This window comes from Drosophila ananassae, chromosome XL (assembly GCF_017639315.1).
Source record: "Drosophila ananassae strain 14024-0371.13 chromosome XL, ASM1763931v2, whole genome shotgun sequence".
NCBI lineage: Eukaryota > Metazoa > Arthropoda > Insecta > Diptera > Drosophilidae > Drosophila > Drosophila ananassae.
Window position 1 is genome coordinate 540974 of NC_057931.1, and position 22770 is coordinate 563743.

A 22770-nucleotide genomic window follows, 5' to 3' on the forward strand; every position below is an offset into this window, starting at 1 on the left:
TCAATTTTTTCCAAATTTTCCAAGGGGTACCCCTTGAAAATTCATCATTTACGGTTTTCCCCATTGCTCCACTTTTGGATGACGATAACTTCTTCAATTTACATTCGATCGGGAAAAGGTATACGTTTCTGTAATCAGGGATTCCAGTAGCTGAATCCCTTATACAACGCTTTTCTTAAATACCGTTTTCAATTTTTTCCAAATTTTCCAAGGGGTACCCCTTGAAAATTCATTATTTACGGTTTCCCCCATTGCTCCACCTTCGGATGACGATAACTCCTCCAATTTACATCCGATCGGGAAGAGATATTCATGTCTGTGATCACAGCTACCAGGAGCTTAGTCCCTCATTTAAAACATTCCTTAAATACATGTTTTATTGTTTTTTAATTTTTTAAAAGAAAATTCCCTCTCACCTGCTCGGAAAAATCCCTTATTTACGATATTCTCCAATACGATGTGTTGGGTTGCTGATATCGCACCGACAATCGAAGTTTGATTATCGATTGTTTTCCATCTCTAATACGTGGCGCCGGTGGAATTCTGATAAGGATTTGTGATTGCTCCACGATGAAGGACCTTTTCTGGCACCTTGTGGGCATCAGTATTGGCCTAAAGATCCTGCTCATACCGGCATAGTAAGAAGTGTCGGATTTAACTGCCTTTTGGGTCACCATTAATCGTTTTCTTCCCTAGCCACTCCACGGACTTCGAGGTGCATCGCAACTGGTTGGCAATCACTCACAGCCTGCCCCTTAACCAATGGTATGTGGATGCTACCAGCGAATGGACCCTGGACTACCCGCCATTCTTCGCCTACTTTGAGTGGCTCCTATCGCATGTGGCAAAATACGTGGATCCCCGAATGTTGGAGGTATCGAACCTCAACTATGATTCAAAGGGCACCGTGTACTTCCAACGGCTGTCAGTTATCGCGACAGATTTGGTCTACGTTGTGGGTGTACGCAGCTGTCTGGGCTCTTTGGGCCTGGCACGGGATACTCAACAGCACTTTGCTGCCTCCATGATCCTGTTGCTCAACGTCGGACTGCTTTTCGTCGACCACATTCACTTCCAATACAATGGTTTTCTGTTTGGCATCCTGCTGTTGAGCATCAGCTTCCTTGTGCGACGGAGGTTCCTGTGGTGCGCCTTTATCTTTGCAGTCCTGCTAAACTTCAAACACATATTTCTTTATTTGGCCCCGGCCTTCGGGGTCTACCTTCTGAGGTTCTACTGCCTGGAGCAAGTGGGCATTAAATCGCAGATCGAAGCATTTCTGAAGCTCCTAACCGTGGGACTTTCGCCGTTTGCCGCTTCCTTTGGACCCTTCTTTGAGCAGATTCCGCAGGTGCTCTCCCGCTTGTTTCCCTTCAAGCGGGGACTGACTCACGCCTACTGGGCGCCCAACTTCTGGGCTTTGTACAATAGCGCCGATAAGGTGCTTGCGAGCGCTCTCCGTGTAAAGGCTGATGGGGCAGGAGCCACCTCGGGACTAGTGCAGGAGGTCAAGCACTTGGTATTGCCCAGCATCTCACCGCCCGTCACTTTTGCACTGACTGTTCTATTCATGCTGCCCATTTTGGTGAAGCTGTTCAGGAGTTCCAAAAGGTAAATGCTTTATGCCCTAGGTTACACGCAACTAATGCGAATTCAATTCCACAGCCAAAGCCCTCTGGTGTTCCTGCGCGCCGTAGTCCTCTGTGGCTGCTCTTCTTTTGTCTTTGGCTGGCACGTCCACGAAAAGGCCATTTTAATGGTGCTTCTGCCGCTGTGGTAAGTACCTTATCTACTAACTCTGAAAGGTACCCACTTACTCCAACCCCACGCTCCTGCAGCTTGCTCACCGTGGTGAATCGTGAGGATGCCCGATACGCCTACATCCTGGCCATTGCCGGCTACTTTTCATTGTTCCCACTGCTTTTCGACCCCGATCTGTTCATTCCCCGCTACTCCTTGTATATGTCCTATGTGGCCATGCTGTACGGCCAGCTGTACCGTGTCTTTCCCGGCTTTCGGGGCTTCCATGTGCTCGAGTGGCTCTACGTTCTCGGCTTTCTGGCAATCCCTCTCTACGAGCACCTGCTGGCCCACTTGCTTGGCTGGCACAGGCGCCTGCCATTTCTGCCCCTGCTGCTGACCTCCGTGTACTCGGCAATTGGGGTGATCTACTTCTTCGGGGGCTACTACCTGTACGCCCTAGGCATCGGTTCGCACGCGAAATGGCACTCCTCGTCGTCCGCGGAGACGGTCGAGAAGACTCGAAAGAAAAAACGAAAGACCAAATAAATACATAGGTCCTCGAATAGGATTCAGCAGAAACACTTTCGTTTCGTTGTCCTCAAGGCGCCTGGGGCAACAGCCAGCACGGCGCCGCTGGCTGGGATGATAAACAATGCCTGCGCCATAAACAAAAGGCGTTAAGCGGAAATCGTCCCGCGGTTGTAAGGCCAGGTAGTAAGATGAGATTATGGTCGGGGCTAGGGCCATAAAACAGCCAACAGCTTACAGCCCGGCGGCCGGGCGAGATTCCTGGAAAACCCGCGGAAAATACGCGGACTGAATGAATATATCAATCGAACCGAATGGCTAGCGGTTCAGTTGATGGTTTCCCACCCAGCGAACAGGTTATCCTTCTATTCGTCAAGCATAATGCAGTTGCACATGGAGTTCTCGCCCAGCTACGGCTACGAGCCATTCAAGAGACCGCCCCAGGGTCAGAGTGCAAGCATGTAAGCTGAATAGCTAAGGTTTTCGGTAAAATGTGCTCCCGAAGCTCATCCCTTGTCTTGCAGTCAGGACTCGGACGACTCGTGCTTTCAACGCGGATCCTACATTGAGCTGTCCTCTGGCGCCATACGCCGCGTGGAGGACATTCGCACAGAGGACTTTATACAGTCGGCGCTCCGCAACGAGCGCTTCGAACTGCGTGAGGCTACGGTGGTAAGGATCGACCACGGCACTGGCGGAGGAGATCACCAGGTGACCATCACCTTCAGCTACGACAACCAGCACGCCAAGGTGAGTTGGGAGTGAATTGTTGTGTATTTTTAGAAAGTATTTAAGATGGTAAAACATAAATTACGTTCTTCATCTTTTATAGGTAAACCTAGAGGTGGCGCCGGCCCATCCCCTGTTTGTTTATGGCCAAGGCTGGGCTTCGTGCAATCCGCAAGCGTCGCTGCAGCTGTACGAGCTCAGGTGTCAGCAACTGCAGGTGGGCGACATCTGCCTATCACTGGTTCCCCGCCAGCTACCCGTGGCTCCGGTGGCCCCATCCACTCCCGCTCTATCCCAAGTGCCAGAAACGGCTCCAGTTACAGCGAATGAGTATCCAGTTGCGGCCTCGTCCCCGCCTCATGGTGCGTACCCGGTGCCGCCCAACCGGAATCCCTACCAGATGTACGCTCAGATGGCCAACTTTGTGGCTGCCTACACTCAGCACATAATTGCCGAAAAGATGAGGCAGAGATCCGAGGAACAAAATAGAAGTGACTTCGGAGCGGAGTTTTTCTATAATTAAATTTAAATTAAAAAAAACTCTGAATTTATTTTTTAAATAAATATTTAAGATATGTATTTCAGTATTTCCGTTATCGGATTTTTCCCGCCAAGACGGATAAGAGATGGTAGATTCTCGATAACATTTACATTCAACAGTTTCAATGATCGTGACTCACGAGAGATTCTTGTCTCTTTTCGATTGTTGTAAGACTGCATTCAACAGGTTGGCCACCTCTTACAGCGATTTCCAGCGATCGTGTTAATGCAAAGTTGGATCAAACGCGAACATGTTTGAGGAAGGAATTTAAATCTAGTAGCTTTTTGTCGACATTATTACACACATAATTTGTATCTCTCTGGAAATAAATAACGAGAGCCCTGGCAATGCAGAATTCTTTGTGGATTCAGAGATGAAATGAGATTTTAAAGGATTCTTGGCATAGATTTCCAAAGATTTTCGTTATTCGATAGTTTGTCCGCGTCATCGATGGCCCAGTAAGCCGAGGTGGCACATATCGATAGTGATTTACACTACTGGTGGGCCACCACTAACTCAATTGATAAGTGTTTCGACCAAAAAACGACCCAATACAAGGAATAACAGCTAATTTTGTGGTGTAAACAGTGGAGCAGAACCGGGGAGAATTGATGTGGAGGAGATCAGATGTCCGCGCTCGCGCCGCCGCCAGTCGCCTCGATGAAAAACGCGCTGCAGCCGGACAACTTTAATGAGGCGCAGGAGGATGAGGTGGCCACAGCTCTACACGCGGAGCTGGTGGATCGGGTTCTGCGGAACAACAACCCTGTCGATGCAAGCGGGAGCGGAAGCAGCAGCAGCGTCGTCATCAGCGACGCCCAATGGACCCAAGGGCCCCTATCTGGGCATCAGCTGGTACTGCGCAACGTAAACCAGCAGGAAATGACCAAAGGCCACCGAAAATGTTACCAAAACAAAGGTAAGTTTAGCCTTAGGCCTTCGCTTAACCTTTGTCTGAGGTTCTCATTGTTGTTTCACACTCAGGTGATGCCGGCAGGGTTCAGGATGTGGCCAACAATGGCGAGGACCTGCGTCTCTCCAAAATTATCCGACGACTGTGTAACGAAACGAACCCCACAGCCGCATTGGATCTGTGTGCTAAGCTCCATCAGGCAGTGCGGACGCCCATCAACATGGGCTACCTGTCCTGCTCCTTTGTCTGGATCCTTGAGAACATGCTAACGCTCTTCAAGCAGTGCACGCCCGTAGTTCTGGAGGAGTGCAGTAAGATCCTGGGCGTGATCGGGTACATCAACCGCAAGTCGTACCCCATCTACGAAGAGTTCATTGTGAAAAACTACCGGACCGGAGCAAAGCGCCTGCAGAAACACCTGATCCAGGCGTTGCGCACCACGATGAGGTGAATCCCTGAAATATTTCTATATCCCGCTAACCGCAGATTAATTTAATCCGTATACCACGCAGCTGCGACTCCAAGTGCGACCTTCATCCATATGCCGACAAAATAGTTTTGATGCTAAAGGACTTTCTGGAAGGCGCCGAAAACGCCGAAAGCTTTACTGCGGTGAGTGATGCACTGGTCCAGTTCTCGTACATCTACCGGGAGGCCTTCGAGTGCCACTTTACGGATGTGGTGGACATTGTCATCGGATGGCAGCTGGAGGCCGGTCAGCCCAAGGAGCTCAAGCTGCACTGCGCCCAGGTGCTGGAGCAGCTGACGCCCTACTTCAGCAAACAAATAGACTTCAGCTATGGCCTGCTGGCGCAGTTCGTCGAGGACATCACTGTGCTGGAGGAAGCAGAGCCAGCGGAACGGGTTGGAGCGTTTGTGGGGGCATTTAACACGCTTCTCAAGTGCTTGGCCCGTATGCAAATCTTCGTAGGCATGGCCGCCTGCGAGACCATTGTGCAGCTGGCTGTGGACCACCTTACTAAGATGTTGCCCAGTCTTCTGGAGGACACTGAAACGGACGCGGTAGTTAACATCAACGAGCTGCTCTGCATCTGCCTGATGAATGGGTTCGGGGGCCTCGATCCGAACACCCTGGAGATGCTGCTTCTAGGCCAGTTCGAACGGATGAGCCTCATAAGTGAGGCCCAACGACAGAGCACGTTGTACCTTCTGCTCTGCACGGTAAGGAGGTTGCGGGCCCGACTGCCCGCAAGCCTAGTGCAACTGATTTTCCAAAGCGATCCCTACCTGGCGGAGGTGAAGCGCGGCGATCCATGTGGCACAGCCTACAAGCTACTACTCCGCACCTGCCAGGAGACGCTTCTCATCCGGAATGTGCCCCTGCTACAGCAGGCCTACAAGCACCTGGTCGAGGACATCGACCACTGCATGGGAGCCATGCTCGTCGAGGACTCTCTTTCCCAGTGGAGGGCCACCGAATGCAGCGTCCTTCTTGTCTTCCACCTGACAGCCCTAGCAGCCCTCGCCAAGCAAACATCATCCATCATTGGGATGTATGCCTGCAAGCCATCCATCCTGGAGCTCCTGCTGACGAACTGTCGGGCCCAGGACCTGGCTCTGTGGAGCCGATACCCCTCCACCCACCAGGCCATCATCAATCTCCTGGTGGTGCACTGCCAGGCCAACCACAACTTCCGCACTAACTCCAGCCTGCTCCGAGATCAAGAGCAGCCCTTGTCGGAGAACACCTCGCCGACTGCCAACAACTTTGCCACTATCCTGCGCTTCCTGGCCGCAGTCCTAGAGAACGCCGGCCTGCTGAATCCTCAAAACCTTCGCCAACTACTCCAGTGGCTGCAGGTCCTTTTAAATGAGTGTCGCGACCGATGCGACCTCCTCTTGGATCAGGAGCAGTTTCTCAGCATCTGCCGCAGCCTGGTGACTACTGCCTGCAAGTGGAGCCCTCAGGAGAGCGCCGCTTGCATCCAGATTGTTCTGGACTACGGCCCGGAGAAGCAGGAGCACCTGCTGGAGTTGCTTACTCTCTACCGTGACATGGCGCTGCAGCAACTGCAGGTGCTATCGCCGAACGGCCACACTCCCTTCAGCCAGATCTACGCCAAACTGCCCCTCCGAATCACACTGACCGGGGGCGACACACCCATTCCTGGCATGAGCAGCCGGAGGGTCTGTGTGTGGCAGCAGCGGATGAGTCAGTGCAGTGCGGTAAGGGACAGCGTGTTTCGGGACTTCTTCGAGCGCCTGCAGCACCCGGAGCAGCAGCCCTTGACCAACAGTTTACGGGACCTCTTCGTGCGCAGCTGTCAAGTGGCACCCCAGGACGAGCGGCAGGAGAAGCTGTCGCAGTGCACACGTCGTTGCCAGCGTCTGGCCACCGCCTGGATGCAGTTCGAGGCGGCCAGGTACTGCGTGGACCAGCGACTCCGGACGACGCTGGGCAAGCCGCAGGAGACCTTCCTCGGCTTTGAGGCCATCATCATGCGTCACGCCCGGCAACTGAGTGGCTGTGGCAAGGAGGAGGAGCGCGCTGCCCTGGATACCCTGACCCTGGAGGAGCTGTCCAATATGCAGTCCAACCTGGTCCTGATGCTGGGCTTCCTAGACGCCCTGGAGAAGCTAATCTACAACGCAGCCGAGGGCAGCGCGTTTGCCCTCCGTCCGCCGGAGAAGCCGGTGGCGGCCTTCTTTCGTCTGAACAACCCCACCTGCCAGTCGTGGTTCAATCGCATCCGGATCGGAGTCGTCATTATTGCCGTACATGTGCAGCAGCCGGAGCTGGTGATCCGATACGCCCAGGTGAGTAATCGTCCAGACGAGATCATATCAAGACTCAACTCTAATTGTAATTTGTTTCCTTAGAAAATCTTGCTCACCCAGAAGGCCCAGGACGCCACCTACAGCCAGGCAATCGTGTACCTGGCCTGGGCATGGGTCTGCTGCCAGGAGTCTGACTCCCTGCGCGGCCTCTACCTCTGGGCTCGCTCCAAGAGCAGCAAGTCTTTCCAGTGGCTCCAGTGCGCAGCGGACCAAGCCGGAGGAAGAAAGGATGCCGCCCTGGCCGGCTACCGCAGTCTCTTGAACGAGACGGAGGAACAGCCGCCGGAGCTGGACACACACACGCGCCAGTTTGTGGTCGCCCAGATGATGCAGTGCCTCCAGGACACGGGCCAGTGGTCGCAGCTGGTCGAACTCAAGCAGCGCCAGCTAACGCGGCCGGAAGACAGCGAACGGAATCCCTTTCTACAGCAGAGCAACGTGGAGGTCAGTGCCCTGGAGCGGCTGCTGGCCAAAAGCGAGGAGCAGTCCGCCAATATGGACGTGCTAGGTGGGGCTCTCCAGGAGCTTAGCTTGTGGCCCAGAGGCTGGGATGAATCTACAACCGGGCACGCCAGCTTTGCCTCTGTCCATGTGCGACAGCGCACGGAGAACCGCGTTCTGCAGCACCTTGTAGAGGAGCGCAGCCTGCCCGACCAGGTGCGAAATATCCTGGACACCCAGTGGCGTGACAGCCTCCTTAACCCGAGCTACGACCAGAGAGACTGTCGCGAGTTGACCATCCTGCGGCATGTGGCCCAAAGAATAACGAACGGCCAGCCGCTCTCTCTGCTGCCACTCAGTCCCGCAGAAAATCGACGCCCCCAGCTGTCCAGCGCGATCTTCATGCGCTGCCTGGCCTGGACGCAGTTACTCCGCCAGCACTGTATTCCGGGCAGCTGGGAGACCCTTTGTCTGGACGCCGCTGCAGCCGCCCGATCGGAGGGAAACACCCAGCTATGCCAGTCGCTGCTGGTCCAGTTCTTCGGCCAGCCGCTGGACGAGATCGCCCAGGAGTCGCTTCTAGAGACGGCGGACACCCCGCAGATGGTGCGCGGCTACAGCGAGCTGGCCAAGTGCCTGCACCTCCAGCAGCAGGCGCAGATACATTGCAACGCGGAGAGCAGCTCGCCGATCGACCTCTGCTCCTCGCTCTGCCTGGGCCTCCAGCGCAGCCAGCGCCATTCGGCCCTGGGAGCGGATCTGCTGCTGAAACTCTCCGACTGGATAGCCGCCCGCACCTGCTGTGGCCTCGCGACAAGCCCCTCGACCGCGCTGGTCCAGCTGCTAGAGAAGCTGCCAGAGTGCCCCTTAACCTGCAGCACGGCGGCCCAGCCCCTGGCCATTCCACAGGCGGAGCGACTGGTGGCCCGGCTGGTACACGCCAGCCTGGAGCAGCGCCCCGACAGCGAGGAGGCCCTGATCGCGTACGGGAACTGGTGCTACCGCTGGGGCAAGAAGATCGTCGACAGCGGCTGCGTGCTCAACCAGGCGGACTTGCAGGCCCTCAGCCAGGTCCTGGACCTGAGCCAGCCCCTGGACGGGGAGCGCCTCAGCGAGCTGCTGCAGGCGCTCAGCATGGAGCAGCCGCCGGCCAAGTGCGAGGAGGCCTGCCCGGAGACGGCCCGCGCTCGGGACGACGAGGCGGCTAAGAAGTGCCTGCGGCGGCTGAGCCTGCTGGCGGACAAGCCACCCGAAGTGCTGGACGCCATCCTAAGGATCTGGCGCCGGGCCATTGCCAACACTTACGATTACTACAAGGATGCGGCGCGGTCGTACTTTCAGTATCTTATTTTGAAGGCGGGCTCCGGGTCCGAAGCCGGAGACAGAGCCGGAGCTGGAGCGGGAAGTGGCTGCGGATTGGTTGGAAAGGACGGAGAACAACGGTTCCATGTGGACGACAGTAATCTAGTGACTACTACGCTGCGCTTGCTCCGGCTGATCGTGAAGCACGCCAGTAGCCTGCAAGAGGTGCTCGAGCAGGGACTGCGCCACACCCCCATCGGTCCCTGGAAGGTGATCATCCCTCAGCTGTTCAGCCGGCTGAACCACCACGAGCCCTACGTCCGGAAGAGCGTGTGCGCCCTGCTCTGCCGCCTGGCAGAGAGTCGTCCCCAGCTAGTGATCTTCCCCGCGGTGGTGGGAGCGAACAGGGAGCAGCAGCAACAGCCAGTGTCCACTGGGGAGACGCCCCAGCCACCGGCCCCCTCCACGGAGGACGCCTGCTGCTACGGGTACTTGCTAGGAGCTCTCTCGAAGCAGGCGCCGGAGGCAGTGCAGCACGTCCAGCTGATGGTGAAGGAGCTGCGCCGCGTGTGCCTGCTCTGGGACGAGTACTGGATCCACTCCCTGGCCCACATCTACAATACTTACGTGAGCCGAGTGAACGCTTTGGCCACCGAGTTTCGGCCGGACGATCACGAGGGGAAGAACAACCGCTTCAACTGCTGGCGGCCCCAGCTTCTGGCGGACGTGGAGGCTCTAGCCGCCCTGACGGACCGTCCGCCGGAGACTACCTACGAGCGGAGCTTTCGAAAGCGCTTCGACTCGCCCATTCGGGTAACTTTGGAGGCCCTGAGGACGCGGCGATATCCTGAGGCGTGGGACAAGCTGAAGCAGCTCTACCACGTGCTTCAGTCCAACATGATCCGCGGCACCGGAAACACTCTCAAAATGCAGAGCCTCAGCCCAGTGCTCTGCGGGATCGGGCGGATGCAGATTTCGATGCCAGGACTGGACGCCCACGGTCCGGATGAGGACCAGGTGTACATCGAGAGCGTGGAGGGCACCGTGTGCGTCCTCCCCACTAAGACGAAGCCCAAGAAGGTCGCCTTCTACGGCAGCAACGGACAGAGGTACACGTTCCTCTTTAAGGGAATGGAGGACCTGCACCTGGACGAGCGCATCATGCAGTTTCTGTCCATTTCGAACGCCATCATGGCCTGCCGGAACGACTGCCCGCCCGGAAACGGTAGCTACCGGGCGCACCACTACTCGGTGATTCCCCTGGGACCCCAGTCCGGGCTGATCAGCTGGGTGGACGGAGTGACGCCGCTCTTCGCCCTCTACAAGAAGTGGCAGCAGCGCCAGATGCAGACAGCCGGTGGCAAGGGCGGTGGAGCGGCCGGCGGAGGAGTAAATACCACGAGGAGATTCACGGACCTGTTCTACAGTAAGCTCTCCCCGCTCCTGGCAAAGCACAACCTCCAGGTGAGCGATCCCCGCCGCCAGTGGCCTCTCTCGGCGCTCCGCCAGGTGCTGGCCGAGCTCTCGCAGGAGACGCCGGGCGACCTGCTGGCCCGGGAGCTGTGGTGTCAGGCTGGCAACGCCGCCGAGTGGCGCCAGTCGATCCGGCGCTATGCCCGCTGCATGTCCGTCATGTCGATGATCGGGTACGTGATCGGGCTGGGCGACCGCCACCTGGACAACGTGCTGATCAACCTGGGAAGCGGCGACATTGTCCACATCGACTACAACGTCTGCTTCGAGAAGGGGCGGACGCTGCGCATCCCGGAGAAGGTGCCCTTCCGGCTGACACAGAACCTGGTTCATGCCCTGGGAATAACTGGAATAGAGGTGAGTCACAAAGCTGGAAATCTTCATGCGGCATTCTAAATTCTTCGCTGGAAGAATTCAAATTCATAGTATTCGTTTCTTCTGAAAAAATCCAAAGAAAGCCTTCCATGATAGTTCCACGTAATGTGAAAACATTTAATTCCCATCATCCCAACATGAAATCACGGGGTGGCCTTCCGTCTCACCTACCCCTGCTGCTTCGGCTGCTTCTCCTGCTGATGGTGGTAGCCTGTGGAAGAAGATGTGGCCTCCATGCGGTGCTTGCTGTCCCCTGGCAGCTGCTCCTCGCCCTGCCGCGCCGTCCGGCAGCAGAGCGTCTGGGCGAAGGCCCGCCGGAAGCCGGAGTTCTTCCAGGAGTAGATGATCGGGTTAAGGGCGGAGTTGGCAATGGCCAGGGAGAAGGTGGTCTTGTAGATCATCGAGCTGCTCCGGCAGATGCTGAACAGCTGGGCGATGGCCACGCAGAAGTACGGCAGCCAGCAGAGCGTGAAGCAGCCCATGATGAAGACCACGATCTGAACGCTCTTCCAGTCCGGGTGGAGCAGCAGGCTCCGCATGGTGGTGGCCTCGTCTGTGTTGTAGACCACCGACTGGCGCAGGCGCTGGGCCTGCTTGGAGGCCTCCCGCATGATCCGCCAGTATACAAGGAGCATGCAGATCCAGATGACTATGAAGCCCGGGGTGATGACTCCGGCAATGTAGCCCGGCGAGAGCACTTCGTCGAACTCGCAGGCTTGCGCCTCGGGCCACCGGTTCCAGAACACGGGCAGCAGGGCCACCAGGGCGCCCAGGGTCCAGTTGCAGAGGATGATGCTATAGGCCACCCGCCGGGTCATGTATCTGGGGCAGAGTATTACAATATAAGCTCCAGAGGAAGAGGGCTAGAGCAGAGCAGGGCTATGGGTATAAGTACCTTCGGTAGTGCAGGGCATAGACCACGGCTATGTACCGATCCACAGCGATGGAGATCAGGGTCAGCATGGACACGCAGCAGGCGCAGATGAGGAAGAAGAAGCGCAGCAGGCAGGGCGCCCGCATGGCGCCGATGTCCGATCCCATGTAGAAGACCAGGTGGTAGGGCAGGGCGAGGCCCACGCAGAAGTCGGAGACGGCCAGCGAGAGGATGAACAGGTTGGAGATGACCGACCGCAGGTGTCGGCAGGTGCGCACGGCCACGATGGTGAGGATGTTGCCTCCCAGGATGAGCACGAAGAGCACGGCGTTGATCGCCAGCCAGAGGATGTGGCCGGCACTAAGGGCGCTCGTCCCGGACTGGGCCTGGGCTTCGGCAGTGGAGTCGGGGGTGGAGGCGGAGGCGGAGGACCACAGCTGTGTGCTCTGGAAGTCCCAGGTGGAAGGCATCGACGGACTGGAAACTTCCATGGCACTCTGCAGAAGCGAAGCGCACGCACTGCCCGTGGAAAAGTAAATGCCGTAGTCAGATGGGGTCCACGGCTTTGACCGAACCCACCAAGGACTTCGGCTCCCCTCGGGGTCGCTTCGGCTGGATCGTGGGCGTCGTTTGTTTACGTTTCGCTGATGATTCTCCACCCATTACCATTACCACTACCCTGCCCCCCAGAACCACCTGGCCCTGCTCCTGTTCCCGCTCCTACCTCCAAACAGTTAACTGATAACTGATAGCAGATCCAGCGTGAGAACCACAATCCGTCGATAAGCCCGCCACTTACGGCTCCGCCATGCCAAGTTTCCACCCGTCGACCCAGCCGGACAGCCAACCTACGGAAAGCCGTGTGGAGTGCTTGCCCAAACAGATCGCTGGGGGGTTTTAGTAGATTAGCCCAGTGCCCGGACCAAAATAGAACGATAAAGGAACGGATCCAGTGCAGTAGCTGCCACCCCTCCACGCTCCTCCGTGCTCCCAAATGTTTATCTGCTTATTTGTCCATTTGCATATTGTTAGTTTAAAATTAGCTCCAACTAAGGGTCAGCGGAGGAGCTGCCGTGGGGGTCAGGAGCTTAGTGAGTAGAATGAAGGACATGCAGGAAGTAACATGCGTAGGGCGGAGACACTCTCCGGGATCGTGTCTATATCCGTTCGGGTCGTGAAACCCGTCAGGGAGCGCCACCTGACCACTCCGGACACGTATGCAAGGGTGCCCCCATCCCAGAGAGCTTATCGCATAAATTACGTGGCAATCTGCCAGTGTAAACATCGATTAGAGGCGTCTATTCCGTTTGAGGTCGTATATGTCGAACATGGTTATGGTTCTGGTTTCTGGATACCGCTTTGGGTTCTGTCTCTGTCCCTGTCCCTGTTCCAGGTCTGGATTTATTGCGGTTGGTAGATACCAGATACTGGCCGTGCTATCCGATGGATACGCGTATTTATGGAGCAATTGCCCCATTTATTGCACCCCTCCGGACACCCACCACCTTTTATGCCCCATGGAATATTCCTCCTTACATGAAGGTTTCAACTATTCCACAGGGTTCCTTCCGGCTCGGCTGCGAGTACGTCCTGAAGGTGATGCGCAAGGAGCGCGAGACGCTGCTGACCCTCCTGGAGGCCTTCGTGTATGATCCTTTGGTGGACTGGACCGTTAACGACGACGCCCAGGCGGTGCGAAGGTCCCTCTGTGCCAAGCAGCCGCAGGGAGGAGCAGGAGCCACAGCTGGGGAGCTGAAGTGTCACAAAAAGGACAAGAACCGGAACAAGCCGCACGACTGGGACGCCAAGCGCCAGCACTTCCTAACCAAACTGGGTCAGCTTCAGAAGTTTTGGGCCGCCAACAGGTAAGTCTATCCCGGATCTCTTGCCAGGATCAGGAAGGTAACTTCTTTTCCCCAGGGACGACATGCTCCTGCAGCTGCAGGAGATGGAGCAGGAAGTGGAGCAGTTGCAGGCAGCCCAAGAGCGGCGCATGGCCACCGAGCAGGAACTGCAGGAGCTGAATCAACGCAGCGCCCTCATCGCGGAAATCAAGTCCCTGGGCACGGCGATCGAAAGCCACAGCTTCAACACGGCCTCCCTGCGCCACGCGGTGCGCCGGGGCCACTTAGAAGCGCTGCGGGTCCTCAGCGGCGAGCGCCAGGCCGACTTCGGGGCGGTCCAGAACCTGCTCACCAGCTACGGCCAGTGCCTGCAGCCCTACTACCTGGCCGAGCTGCACGCCCAGCTCCTGCAATTCCAAATAGAGGCAACGGCGGCCGCGGAATTCAGCAGTCCCGGCGACATCAAGGCGCTCCAGCTCCTGCCGGGCTACGAGCTCATGCGCGTGCAACTGGACGAGCTGATCCAGCACCTGGGGGAGCTGGCTCTGCGCACCTCGGAGCAACTGCAGCAGTACGCCTCCGTGATGGGCTTCTTCCCGGAGCAGAGCCACCGCCAGAACCTGCTAGTTCGCTTCCATGACAGCTACTCGTCGTATCTGCAGTACGGCGAGGGAGCTCTCGAGAACTCCGGCAACTCCCACTCGTCCTCCGGCTCGATCATTTGCACCGCAGACATCCTGGGCGTGGCGGAGGCCCTGGAGAGTGCCTGGATGCATCTTAACTGTCAGCTGCTCAACTCCTCCCAGAGGTTCTCCGCCAAGCAGGCCCAGGCCCAGGCCCTCGGTCCCCCGACTTCGGCACTGCTCGCCATGATCGGCCAGAGCGGATGCAGCCTGATCCTGCTGAAAGCCAGCCTGTTGCGCATTCTGGACAGAGCCGGCGTGGCTTTCGGGTCCTACGAACAGGTTGCAGTGGCCGGCGAGGACGAGGAGCTGCTGCAGCACCAGCTGCACCTCATAAATCTGGTGCGCTCCATGTGTCACGGCGTGCTGTCCGTCAGCAACATCGACGAGCAGGAGGCCGACGCCCATCTCGACCAGCTGGAGAACCTGTTGTCCGCTCTGGCGCACCTACGGCAGATCTTCGAGCACGACCTGCCCGCCAGCATCTATCGCTTGCTAATGCTCCAGCCGAACCTCGGCCAGCTGAGCGCCCTGTGTCATTTGAGCTCCCCCAGCCTCGCCCAGCTCTACCTGGAGGCCACGATAGAGGAAGCCAAGCAGTCACCGGGCGGAGAGTTCCCCGCTGAGCGGAGGTTCCTGCTCGCCCTGCAGCCTGCTTACGAGCAGTTCCAGGTGGCGGCGGCCGCCTATGAGGAGCTTGTTCGAAGCCTCAAGCTCCTGGTAGAGGATAACCGTGACCCGCAGGTGCTGGAGCTAGCGGTAGGCTTCTTTGTGGCTTCTTTGTGGGACAATTAATGACAACTTATCCTTTTTTCAGGACCTGACCATACTGAGTACCGAAAGCCTGGTGTTGGACGACGAGTGCTTCTTCGGCTTGGTCAGCGAAACCTTGGAAGCCAGTCGGAGCTGCGATGTGCGCGAAATGGCCCGCCCCGTCCTGGGACTTATTCAGCGCATCCAGGCCGAGAGCCTCATAGGACTTCTGCCGCCGTTGGCCCGCCACTTCTACGAGTCCTTGGGCCCCCAGTGCCAGCCACCGCCCGGCGGGAATCCGAGCCTGGGCGACGCCGCCCAGTCGGACCACATGTGCGAGGGCCTCTTCATCTCCCTGCAGTCGGACGGCGCCCTGCAACAGCAGCAGGCAGAGATGGCGCTCCTCAACCAACAGCTGGAGCTGCACACTCTGGCGGCCTCCGCCCAGTACTGGGCCTACTCGGAGGCGCTCGGAGGAAACCAGATGAGGTGCGGCCACCACATCATAAGCCGGCAGAAGCTCGCGGCGGCTGTCGGAGAGAACTGGCTGGAGTTGGACACCGGGCTGCACAGCCTAGAGCGGCTGCAGTCTGGCCTGGACGCCCAGCTGGGCCAGCTGCAGGCCCAGAGGAGCAACTGGAACCGAAACCACATCGACAGCCTGATGCGCACGGAGCAGACGCACTCCGCCCGGGTAAATGGGCACTTAGCCGTGATGCGGCAGCTGGCGGACGGAGCCGGCGCTGTGAGTCGCCTGGAACAGTACCCGAGGGCGCTCGGCGAGGAGGGCCGTGCCCTAGTGGAGCTCTTGGAGCAGTGGCTTGCCGTGCACGGCCAGTGGCAGGCTAGCAGCTCGCGGATCAGCAACGTGGAGCAGGCCGTGGTCGAGCTACTTGACCCCGAGGGTGCAATCGACCCCACATGGCTGGAGGACGTCCAGGGACTATTGGAGGAGCACACGTGCAAGGTGCAGCGCGACTTGTCCGCGCTGGAGTGCGAGCAGCAGAGCAAGCACCGGTTCGTCTGCACCCTGGCCAAGGAGACTCAGCGCATGCAGGAGAGCGTGCCGCGCTTCCACGTGCGCAGCCTGTGCGCGGACGCCCAGGGGCAGGGCCAGAGCAAGATGGTGCCCACGGACGTCCAGCTTCTGTGCGGCCACCTGCGCGACAGCCAGCGCGTTTTGCAGAAGCTCTTCCATCGCCTGGTGGAGCTGCGCAAGGACCTGTGCTGCGAGCGTCTCACCCTGCCGGTTCCGCTCCTAACATCCTGGCGGCAACAGCTCCAGGAGATCCAGACAGTGGCTCGCGACGAGGTCAACGCGTTCTTCAAGAGCATGGACGAATTCCTGCAACAGGCCACCGATTTGCAAACCGACTCCTACGAGACCTTCGCCCACTGCAAGGGTAAGTGCTGTATGTCCTCTGCTATAAGGAATCCTATTCTAATCTCGATCTGTTCCGCAGGCGCCAACAATTTAAACGAACAGAAGCGGAACGCTTACGGCGTGTCCGTGTGGAAGAAGATCCGCATGAAGCTGGAGGGACGTGATCCGGATGGAAACCAGCGCAGCACTGTTGCTGAGCAAGTGGAATACGCGATCCGCGAGGCCATCAATCCGGACAATCTGGCGGTGCTCTACGAGGGCTGGACGCCGTGGGTCTAGTGCGGACAAGTGCTCGGCCGAAATTGGGCTTCTGACATCAGCACGCAGCAGGACGCAGCTGGACATATTGGGGGCGCACCTCCACAGGAGCGGATCTCCCTGTTGGGATCTCTTTGTATGCAAGGGATCCTGCAGCCTGGCGGTAGACGACAGGCTACATGCGGCAGGCGACAGACGGCGGAGAACGGCGACGGACGACGGACGGTATACGGCGGACTACCCCAAGATCAACGACTCAGTGTTGTTGTTGCCTAGGCGATATAGAAGACGATAAGACGACGAGACGCATGCAGACTGTAGCACAGATCGCCTCTAGAGTTTTCCGGGTGTCTGGCCGGGAGTAGAGTGGCTGCAGCAGAAGGAGCAGCAGCAGTACCAGTAGCAACCGCCACAGCAGCATCAGTCGCGGCAGTGCCGGCTTCAGGCTTCTAGCTTCCAGCTCACAGCTCCCGGCTCCTGGATTCGTCATCGGATTCGACATCCCAATCATAGGTTTCAGTAATTTTCCATTTACGTTCTCCGGTCTCCGGTCCTCGGATCTTTGCCTTAAATTCGATTATAGATAGATTCATTTACGCTGCACCGGATCTGTTTCTATTCCCATTTGTAAACGTTAAGTCGAACATAATTTTTTATTTACTTAAGTGCAAAATTGTTACCGTATAAGCTGATTGAATTGTGTTGTTGCCAAATTATCTGTACCTCTATTAAAGATTATACAACTGCAGCTCCTTATCCTTCCCCTCCCGCTACACACATATACATATAACCGAAGCTCACACGCGGCGCCAAGGACACGATCCTGGACGGGTGCTCGCGCGCCATGTTTACTTTTAATTTTATGCTTATTGAATAAACGGAATGCAACTATGAAATGACTTTTTATCTGATAATAAAGAATCAGATTTTGGCCAAGAAAAAAATATTTTAAAAAGGATTCCATCTTTGGCATTTTTACGGCGCAAAAAACGTATAACTCGGCTGATACTTCTCAGATCCTGGAATGTCATACCTTCCCGAGCTCAGAACGTCGAGTAGCATCATTTTCAATCAAAACCTGGCTATACAATTTTTGACTCAAATTTCGAAATTTTTGTAAGGGGTACCATCATGATTTTTGGCAAAATATGACCAAAAATTTATTTTTTTGACACTGCATATGTTTTGATGCAGATCGAAGCGGAATAGAACCACGATACTTAAATGGCATTCCCTTTTGGAATCGGTTGCAAAATGGCTAAGATATTCACTAAAAAGTGGGTCTAAAGTTGCGATTTTTGAGGAAAAATAATTTCGAAAATCATGAATTCAATTTTCGTCATTTTCGAAAGGAAAAAGTGCATAGCTCTGGCAATACTGGGCAGATCCTGAAATGTTGTACCTTCCCGAGCTCAGAACTCCAAGTAGAATCATTTTTCATCAAAACCTGGCAACCCTAAATTTTTACCATTTTTCGAAATTTTTGTAAGGGGTACCCTCATGATTTTTGACAAAAAATGACCAAAAATGTATTTCCTTGAAATTATTTGCATTATTTTGATGCAGATCGAAGGGAAATAGAATCCTGATTCGTAAATGGCATTCGGTTTTTGAATCGGTTGCGAAATAGTTAAAATATTCACTAAAACGTGCATCTAAAATTCATATTTTGAAACAATAAAAAAGGTTTAAAACCCGGATCCCGTTTTTTTCCGTTTTCGAAAGGAAAAATGTTCATAACTCGGCTAATACTTGACAGATCATGAAATGTTATACCTTCCCGAGCTCAGAACTTTGAGAAGCATCATTTTCAATCAAAATCTGCCAATGAAAATTTTGACCCATTTTTCGAAATTTTTACAAGGATTTTTACAGGATTTTTGGCCAAATTTGGGTCAAATTTTTTTTGGTTAAAATGTGCCATATTTTGATGGGGATCGAACGAGAAAGGAACTCTGATTCTTAAATGGTACTCCGTTTCCGAATCGATTTCGAAATGGCCAAGCTATGCGCCAAAAAGTGCATCTAAAGCTCCGATTTAGGGCAAAAAAATATAAGGTTACAGGTCTCTATGCCATATGATAATAACCCCGTCTAATCAATCAAAACCCTTAGCAGCACAGTAAACAGGAGCACCCAGAAAACCCCAGACCCTAAGACATAAAGCGCTGTTGCAATGTTACGTTTATCGCTTTTATTTTGTCGTTTAGTTTAAAGAGTGAAATCAGTTGTATCCTCAATCGCTCAATGCAACGCTATTAGTTATACAGTTACAATTTACAATTAAAGTATATAATTTACAAAATAGTTCTTACGTGCTGCGCTGCTGCCGCCGACGGTTACTGCGGTTGCTAAGGAAACTTTGGCGGATCATCGACGCAATCCCCGATCTGTGTATCGATGAGCAAGAATAAAAGTATATACGTAGGTATGTAATATGTAGGTAAATGCCCGGGAACAGTGGCAGGCTCGGTCCGTCCTGGACAGGATCCAGTCCCGCCGCCGTTGCCGCGGTTTTTGAACCAGTTTCAAACTCTTTACATTAATCATAAAAGTAAGGAGAGAAAAAAAAACGTTACATACACCCGGTTTGCCCTAAGCTTTCTCGTTTGACCAGAACTTCACATTGACGAATTACAAATTGTGGCGAATATTTCAAATATTTCTCATTCGATTTCTGTCAATTGCATACTCCTGCTTCTTACGCTTAAACAAAACAGAAACAAATTGTTGATAACAAACAGGATATAAAAAGTTTGAGAAACTTAAAGTAACACATCATAATCATACGCATACTTGGGTGCGATTGTTAAACAAATCTTCTTAAAATTAACACCGAAAGTGGGGAAAGTGGTTTCCTTCGTTACTTTTCCGTTCTTAGAGATGTACGAGATGTTGCGGGTGTTTCATTTTGTTTTTTGTTTTATGTTTCATGTTTTATGCTTTTTTTGGTTGCTTTGCTTTTCGTTTGTTTCATAATTATATCGTAATTATTATAGTATTCTTGTTATTGTTATGTTTGTGTGATCTTACGCGTTGTGTTCGTTTTGTTTTTTGTTTTTGTTTTATCCTATTTTAGTCCTGTTTAAAATAATAAATACATACATATACATTACAATTACAATTACATCATTATCGTACAAAATATAAAATTTAACATCACATTGGTTGACATTCTTTTGTTGGTTGGTTGGTTGCTTCGCTTTACACTCCTCCCGTCATCATGTTTCCGGTTGTTGTGGTTTCTCTTGTTGTAGTTTTGTGGGTTGGTTGATTCGCCAGTTTAGCATTGTAAATTAATTTGTTTCAATTGATTTATGTGTGTTTTGGGTTCCATTAGCAGTCGGTCGGTAGGTCAAATGATCGAAGTCCCGATCACGCGTTCCACTCCACTCCACTCTACTCCTTCATCCTCTAGACTAGCCTCTCCGTCACCTTTCGCCTCAGCCTCAGCCTCAGCCGTTGTTGTCCGAGTCCGAGGGGGTTGCTGAAAGAGGAATGCACTCTCAATGGGTTTCTACCAGCCAAGGGCGTCCAACCTACCTCTTGAAGGTTCGATCTCTGGGCCTGGGGCACCATGGGCCACCAACCCAGAGATGCGCCAACCAATCTTTCCTCCTCCTCTTTCTGGGCACACCATCTCGCTCTACACAAACAACGGGCCAGGAAAAACTCGAACTGGAACAGGGAACACAAAGGCACAAGGACATTATAATCGATTTTGTCGAAGCAAAGCCTCTGGGGGGCAGGCAGGCCTCACCTGGAAGGGATTACTAATCTCCTGGATGCTCGGGACAGGAGCGGTTCACCTCGAACCAACGGTCGATGCATCTGCGGGGTGCACGGCAAAAGAATTCAAATGAGTCTAAAACAAACCGAACAAAGCAAGAGAAAATGCCCAACAAACGCCTCATTAAATGTAGGCGTTTATATTTAGACTGATTGCCGGCAAGAAACGAGTCAAGAAAGCTAACTTGGGGCAGGGCACAAGGTCCGACACCAGTGCAAGAACTTTAATGTCAATCAAATAGGAACAGCCTTTTTCGCAAGTCAATACTAATACCGTGTGTTTCTCGTGGCATATTCTTTGTGGGGCACCCTGAAGCTACCCAGCATAGAGATCATGAAAATATGGGGCAAGAACACCGCCCCACCCACACACTTACCCCTTGTGGTAGATGCAGAGACATGGCAGCCGGGCGATAGTGTCGCCCGGACTCAGGTCTTCGAGGCAGATGACGCACTCGCCCTTGGCGTCCGACAAAACGTCCTCTGAAATAGAACGGAAAATGGAGTGGACTAGAGTCGGGTTTTGTTTAATGGAATGCGCCACTGGACTCTGACCGCTTTAGAGTAAATAAACAGGCCAGAGGCATGGCCCTGAGCATCAGCATACCGTTATATGAGAGCCGCGGTTTCGTTAGGCACATGACTAAATGGCATTCAATGTCGTCCGGCAACACAAACTTATTGCACACGGGGCACTTGATACCTGCAATTGTTCCCGGTAATTGAGTGTTTAGGTTCAGATTCGGGGAGCCTTAAGCCCCGCCACTCACCATTGAAGGACCAAATGTGCGATGGAAGCGAAGTGGCCGTGTAGACACGTCCGATTTCGTTGCCGGACGTGGCGGAGGCGGCCAGGGCGATGCTCTCGGCGATGTTACTTCCGGTTATGTCCTGCAGGATGAGAAAAAGGGTCGTTAGAACCGGGAATTCAGAACACTAAGGCATAATATACCCTTATCGAGTCGCCAAGAGTGCGCCGCTGCTGCATGTAGGACTGAGTGGCGGATCCGTTGTTATTTCCGGCAGCCGGGAACCCATAGTTGCTGTTGGCACTCCCCGACACGGTTACCGCTACCGCAGTGTGTCCATGTGGATGCGGCTGCAGATGCTGGTGCGCCGGGTGACCGCCGTGGGTGTGGGCGTGGGGACTGCTGCCAGAGGAGGTGACCGAGCCCTGTTGCTGGGCAGCCTGCTGCTGCTGCTGAATGTCCGGCACGGAGCTCAGGCTGCGCGCCCTCTGCCGGTCTACAGAGGTGGAGTTCTGATTGTGGTACACCTGCAGGCCGGGCAGCGTACGCAGCAGATTAAAGCCCTGCCCGGCATCGCCACCAGTGGAGGTGTTGGTAGAGCCGCCGCCACTGCGACTGGTGGTCACATTGGGAGCAGTCGGCTCCGCCGCTCCCGTTGAGCTGCTGGAAAAGGTCCTGGAGCGTGGGCTCTGCTGGCCGCTAGTGGCTGGCGTGCTCGCCTTCTGACCCATAGAGGAGCTACGGGTACTGCTTCAGTGCGCAGTCCTGGCTCCCAAATGCCCCTCGAGTTCTGCGATTTTCGTGTGGTGGGTTGGAGTGGCTCCTGCCGATAGTGCTACGACTCCCACTCCTCCGACACCTCCTTCTCGTCCTTCTCCTCGTTGGCCCTCTTTGTTTGCTCCTTCGGAGCGGAGCAGACAACAATAGCAAACAATGATGCGAGGCGGATGATAAATGCGGTCGGATGATAACTCTGCGAACCTGTGTGTGTCTGTGTGCCGCGCGAGAGTGTGTGTGATGTGTGATGTGTGTGTACGAGCGGGTGTGCGAGTGTGTCTGTGCCGAAAGTGCGGGCAGGTGTCGGGTGGCGGGGGCGGTCCTTAATCGGTCGGATCGGTCGGTTTAGGGGTCGGTTTCGGTGCGTAGTTGATTGTTATTATTGTTGTTATTGTGGTTGCTGAAACTACTCTGCTGCCACTGGCCACTGCAACTGCAACTGCCGCTCCGCTGCTCTCCGCTAGCCAAAATAGGTGCGACGCGATTACACTGTCAATTTAAAAATGACCGATTCCCCTCTGCTCAGCCGTGTTTTTCGTTTTATGTGTACAACTTTTTTTTAATAAAAATATAGAGGTGGTAGCAACTGGGTCACGAGCTGACTCGCCGAAATATCGCCCATCTCTATAAATATCAGAAAGCGCTAGTTCTTTAGTACGAAAGCTCAACAGTTTTCCAGCTTTCGTTGCGGGAAAATTCAAAATGTTACCACCTCGTCCTAAAAATTTTGTGAAAATGACTTCTCAAATAAAACGCCAAAAACAAGTTTTGATATGATGAATGACAGCCAACTGTTTATTTCATGAACCTGCCAA

General features: G+C 54.4%; 5 protein-coding genes across 5 annotated transcripts; 3 read left to right on the plus strand and 2 right to left on the minus strand.

Moving 5' to 3' along the window:
• Nucleotides 1-485: 485 nt before the first annotated feature.
• On the plus strand, nt 486-2322 carry LOC6503850 (probable dolichyl pyrophosphate Glc1Man9GlcNAc2 alpha-1,3-glucosyltransferase). Its single transcript, XM_001963678.4, has 4 exons — nt 486-638; nt 697-1611; nt 1666-1776; nt 1839-2322. The coding sequence occupies exons 1-4, from the start codon at nt 571-573 to the stop codon at nt 2287-2289; spliced, it is 1545 nt and encodes a 514-aa protein (XP_001963714.1). The 5' UTR covers nt 486-570; the 3' UTR covers nt 2290-2322.
• Nucleotide 2323: 1 nt separating this feature from the next.
• Nucleotides 2324-3579, plus strand: LOC6503851 (ataxin-1-like). The gene is made up of 3 exons (XM_001963679.4): nt 2324-2732; nt 2796-3021; nt 3104-3579. The coding sequence occupies exons 1-3, from the start codon at nt 2605-2607 to the stop codon at nt 3521-3523; spliced, it is 774 nt and encodes a 257-aa protein (XP_001963715.2). The 5' UTR covers nt 2324-2604; the 3' UTR covers nt 3524-3579.
• Nucleotides 3580-3723: 144 nt separating this feature from the next.
• On the plus strand, nt 3724-17536 carry LOC6503853 (serine/threonine-protein kinase Smg1). The gene is made up of 8 exons (XM_001963680.4): nt 3724-4460; nt 4526-4901; nt 4967-7232; nt 7296-10826; nt 13279-13583; nt 13639-15004; nt 15063-16401; nt 16462-17536. The coding sequence occupies exons 1-8, from the start codon at nt 4169-4171 to the stop codon at nt 16659-16661; spliced, it is 9675 nt and encodes a 3224-aa protein (XP_001963716.4). The 5' UTR covers nt 3724-4168; the 3' UTR covers nt 16662-17536.
• On the minus strand, nt 10933-12540 carry LOC6503803 (histamine H2 receptor). Its single transcript, XM_001963681.3, has 2 exons — nt 11740-12540; nt 10933-11666 (listed from the first exon to the last, which is right to left on the minus strand). Exons 1-2 carry the CDS (start codon nt 12207-12209, stop codon nt 11012-11014), a joined length of 1125 nt encoding a protein of 374 aa, XP_001963717.1. The 5' UTR covers nt 12210-12540; the 3' UTR covers nt 10933-11011.
• Nucleotides 17537-18817: 1281 nt separating the features above from the next.
• LOC6503802 (E3 ubiquitin-protein ligase znrf2) lies at nt 18818-22590 on the minus strand. The gene is made up of 7 exons (XM_001963682.4): nt 21382-22590; nt 21200-21320; nt 21037-21132; nt 20807-20912; nt 20401-20471; nt 20184-20318; nt 18818-20127 (listed from the first exon to the last, which is right to left on the minus strand). Exons 1-5 carry the CDS (start codon nt 21907-21909, stop codon nt 20414-20416), a joined length of 909 nt encoding a protein of 302 aa, XP_001963718.1. The 5' UTR covers nt 21910-22590; the 3' UTR covers nt 18818-20127; nt 20184-20318; nt 20401-20413.
• Between the last annotated feature and the right edge of the window lie 180 nt (nt 22591-22770).

Excerpts from the sequence above, each read along its gene's own strand:
- LOC6503850 (XM_001963678.4), top strand. The coding sequence starts at position 571 with ATGAAGGACCTTTTCTGGCACCTTGTGGGCATCAGTATTGGCCTAAAG. Across the intron at positions 639-696 it reads ATCCTGCTCATACCGGCATA|CCACTCCACGGACTTCGAGG; the intron begins GTAAGAAGTGTC and ends TTTCTTCCCTAG. Across the intron at positions 1,612-1,665 it reads CTGTTCAGGAGTTCCAAAAG|CCAAAGCCCTCTGGTGTTCC; the intron begins GTAAATGCTTTA and ends TCAATTCCACAG.
- LOC6503851 (XM_001963679.4), top strand. The coding sequence starts at position 2,605 with ATGGTTTCCCACCCAGCGAACAGGTTATCCTTCTATTCGTCAAGCATA. Across the intron at positions 2,733-2,795 it reads CAGGGTCAGAGTGCAAGCAT|TCAGGACTCGGACGACTCGT; the intron begins GTAAGCTGAATA and ends CTTGTCTTGCAG. Across the intron at positions 3,022-3,103 it reads ACGACAACCAGCACGCCAAG|GTAAACCTAGAGGTGGCGCC; the intron begins GTGAGTTGGGAG and ends CATCTTTTATAG.
- LOC6503853 (XM_001963680.4), top strand. The coding sequence starts at position 4,169 with ATGTCCGCGCTCGCGCCGCCGCCAGTCGCCTCGATGAAAAACGCGCTG. Across the intron at positions 4,902-4,966 it reads GCGTTGCGCACCACGATGAG|CTGCGACTCCAAGTGCGACC; the intron begins GTGAATCCCTGA and ends TATACCACGCAG. Across the intron at positions 15,005-15,062 it reads CGCAGGTGCTGGAGCTAGCG|GACCTGACCATACTGAGTAC; the intron begins GTAGGCTTCTTT and ends TCCTTTTTTCAG.
- LOC6503803 (XM_001963681.3), bottom strand. The coding sequence starts at position 12,209 with ATGGAAGTTTCCAGTCCGTCGATGCCTTCCACCTGGGACTTCCAGAGC. Across the intron at positions 11,667-11,739 it reads TATGCCCTGCACTACCGAAG|ATACATGACCCGGCGGGTGG; the intron begins GTACTTATACCC and ends ACTCTGCCCCAG.
- LOC6503802 (XM_001963682.4), bottom strand. The coding sequence starts at position 21,909 with ATGGGTCAGAAGGCGAGCACGCCAGCCACTAGCGGCCAGCAGAGCCCA. Across the intron at positions 21,321-21,381 it reads CTCTTGGCGACTCGATAAGG|GACATAACCGGAAGTAACAT; the intron begins GTATATTATGCC and ends CTCATCCTGCAG. Across the intron at positions 21,133-21,199 it reads GCACATTTGGTCCTTCAATG|GTATCAAGTGCCCCGTGTGC; the intron begins GTGAGTGGCGGG and ends GAACAATTGCAG.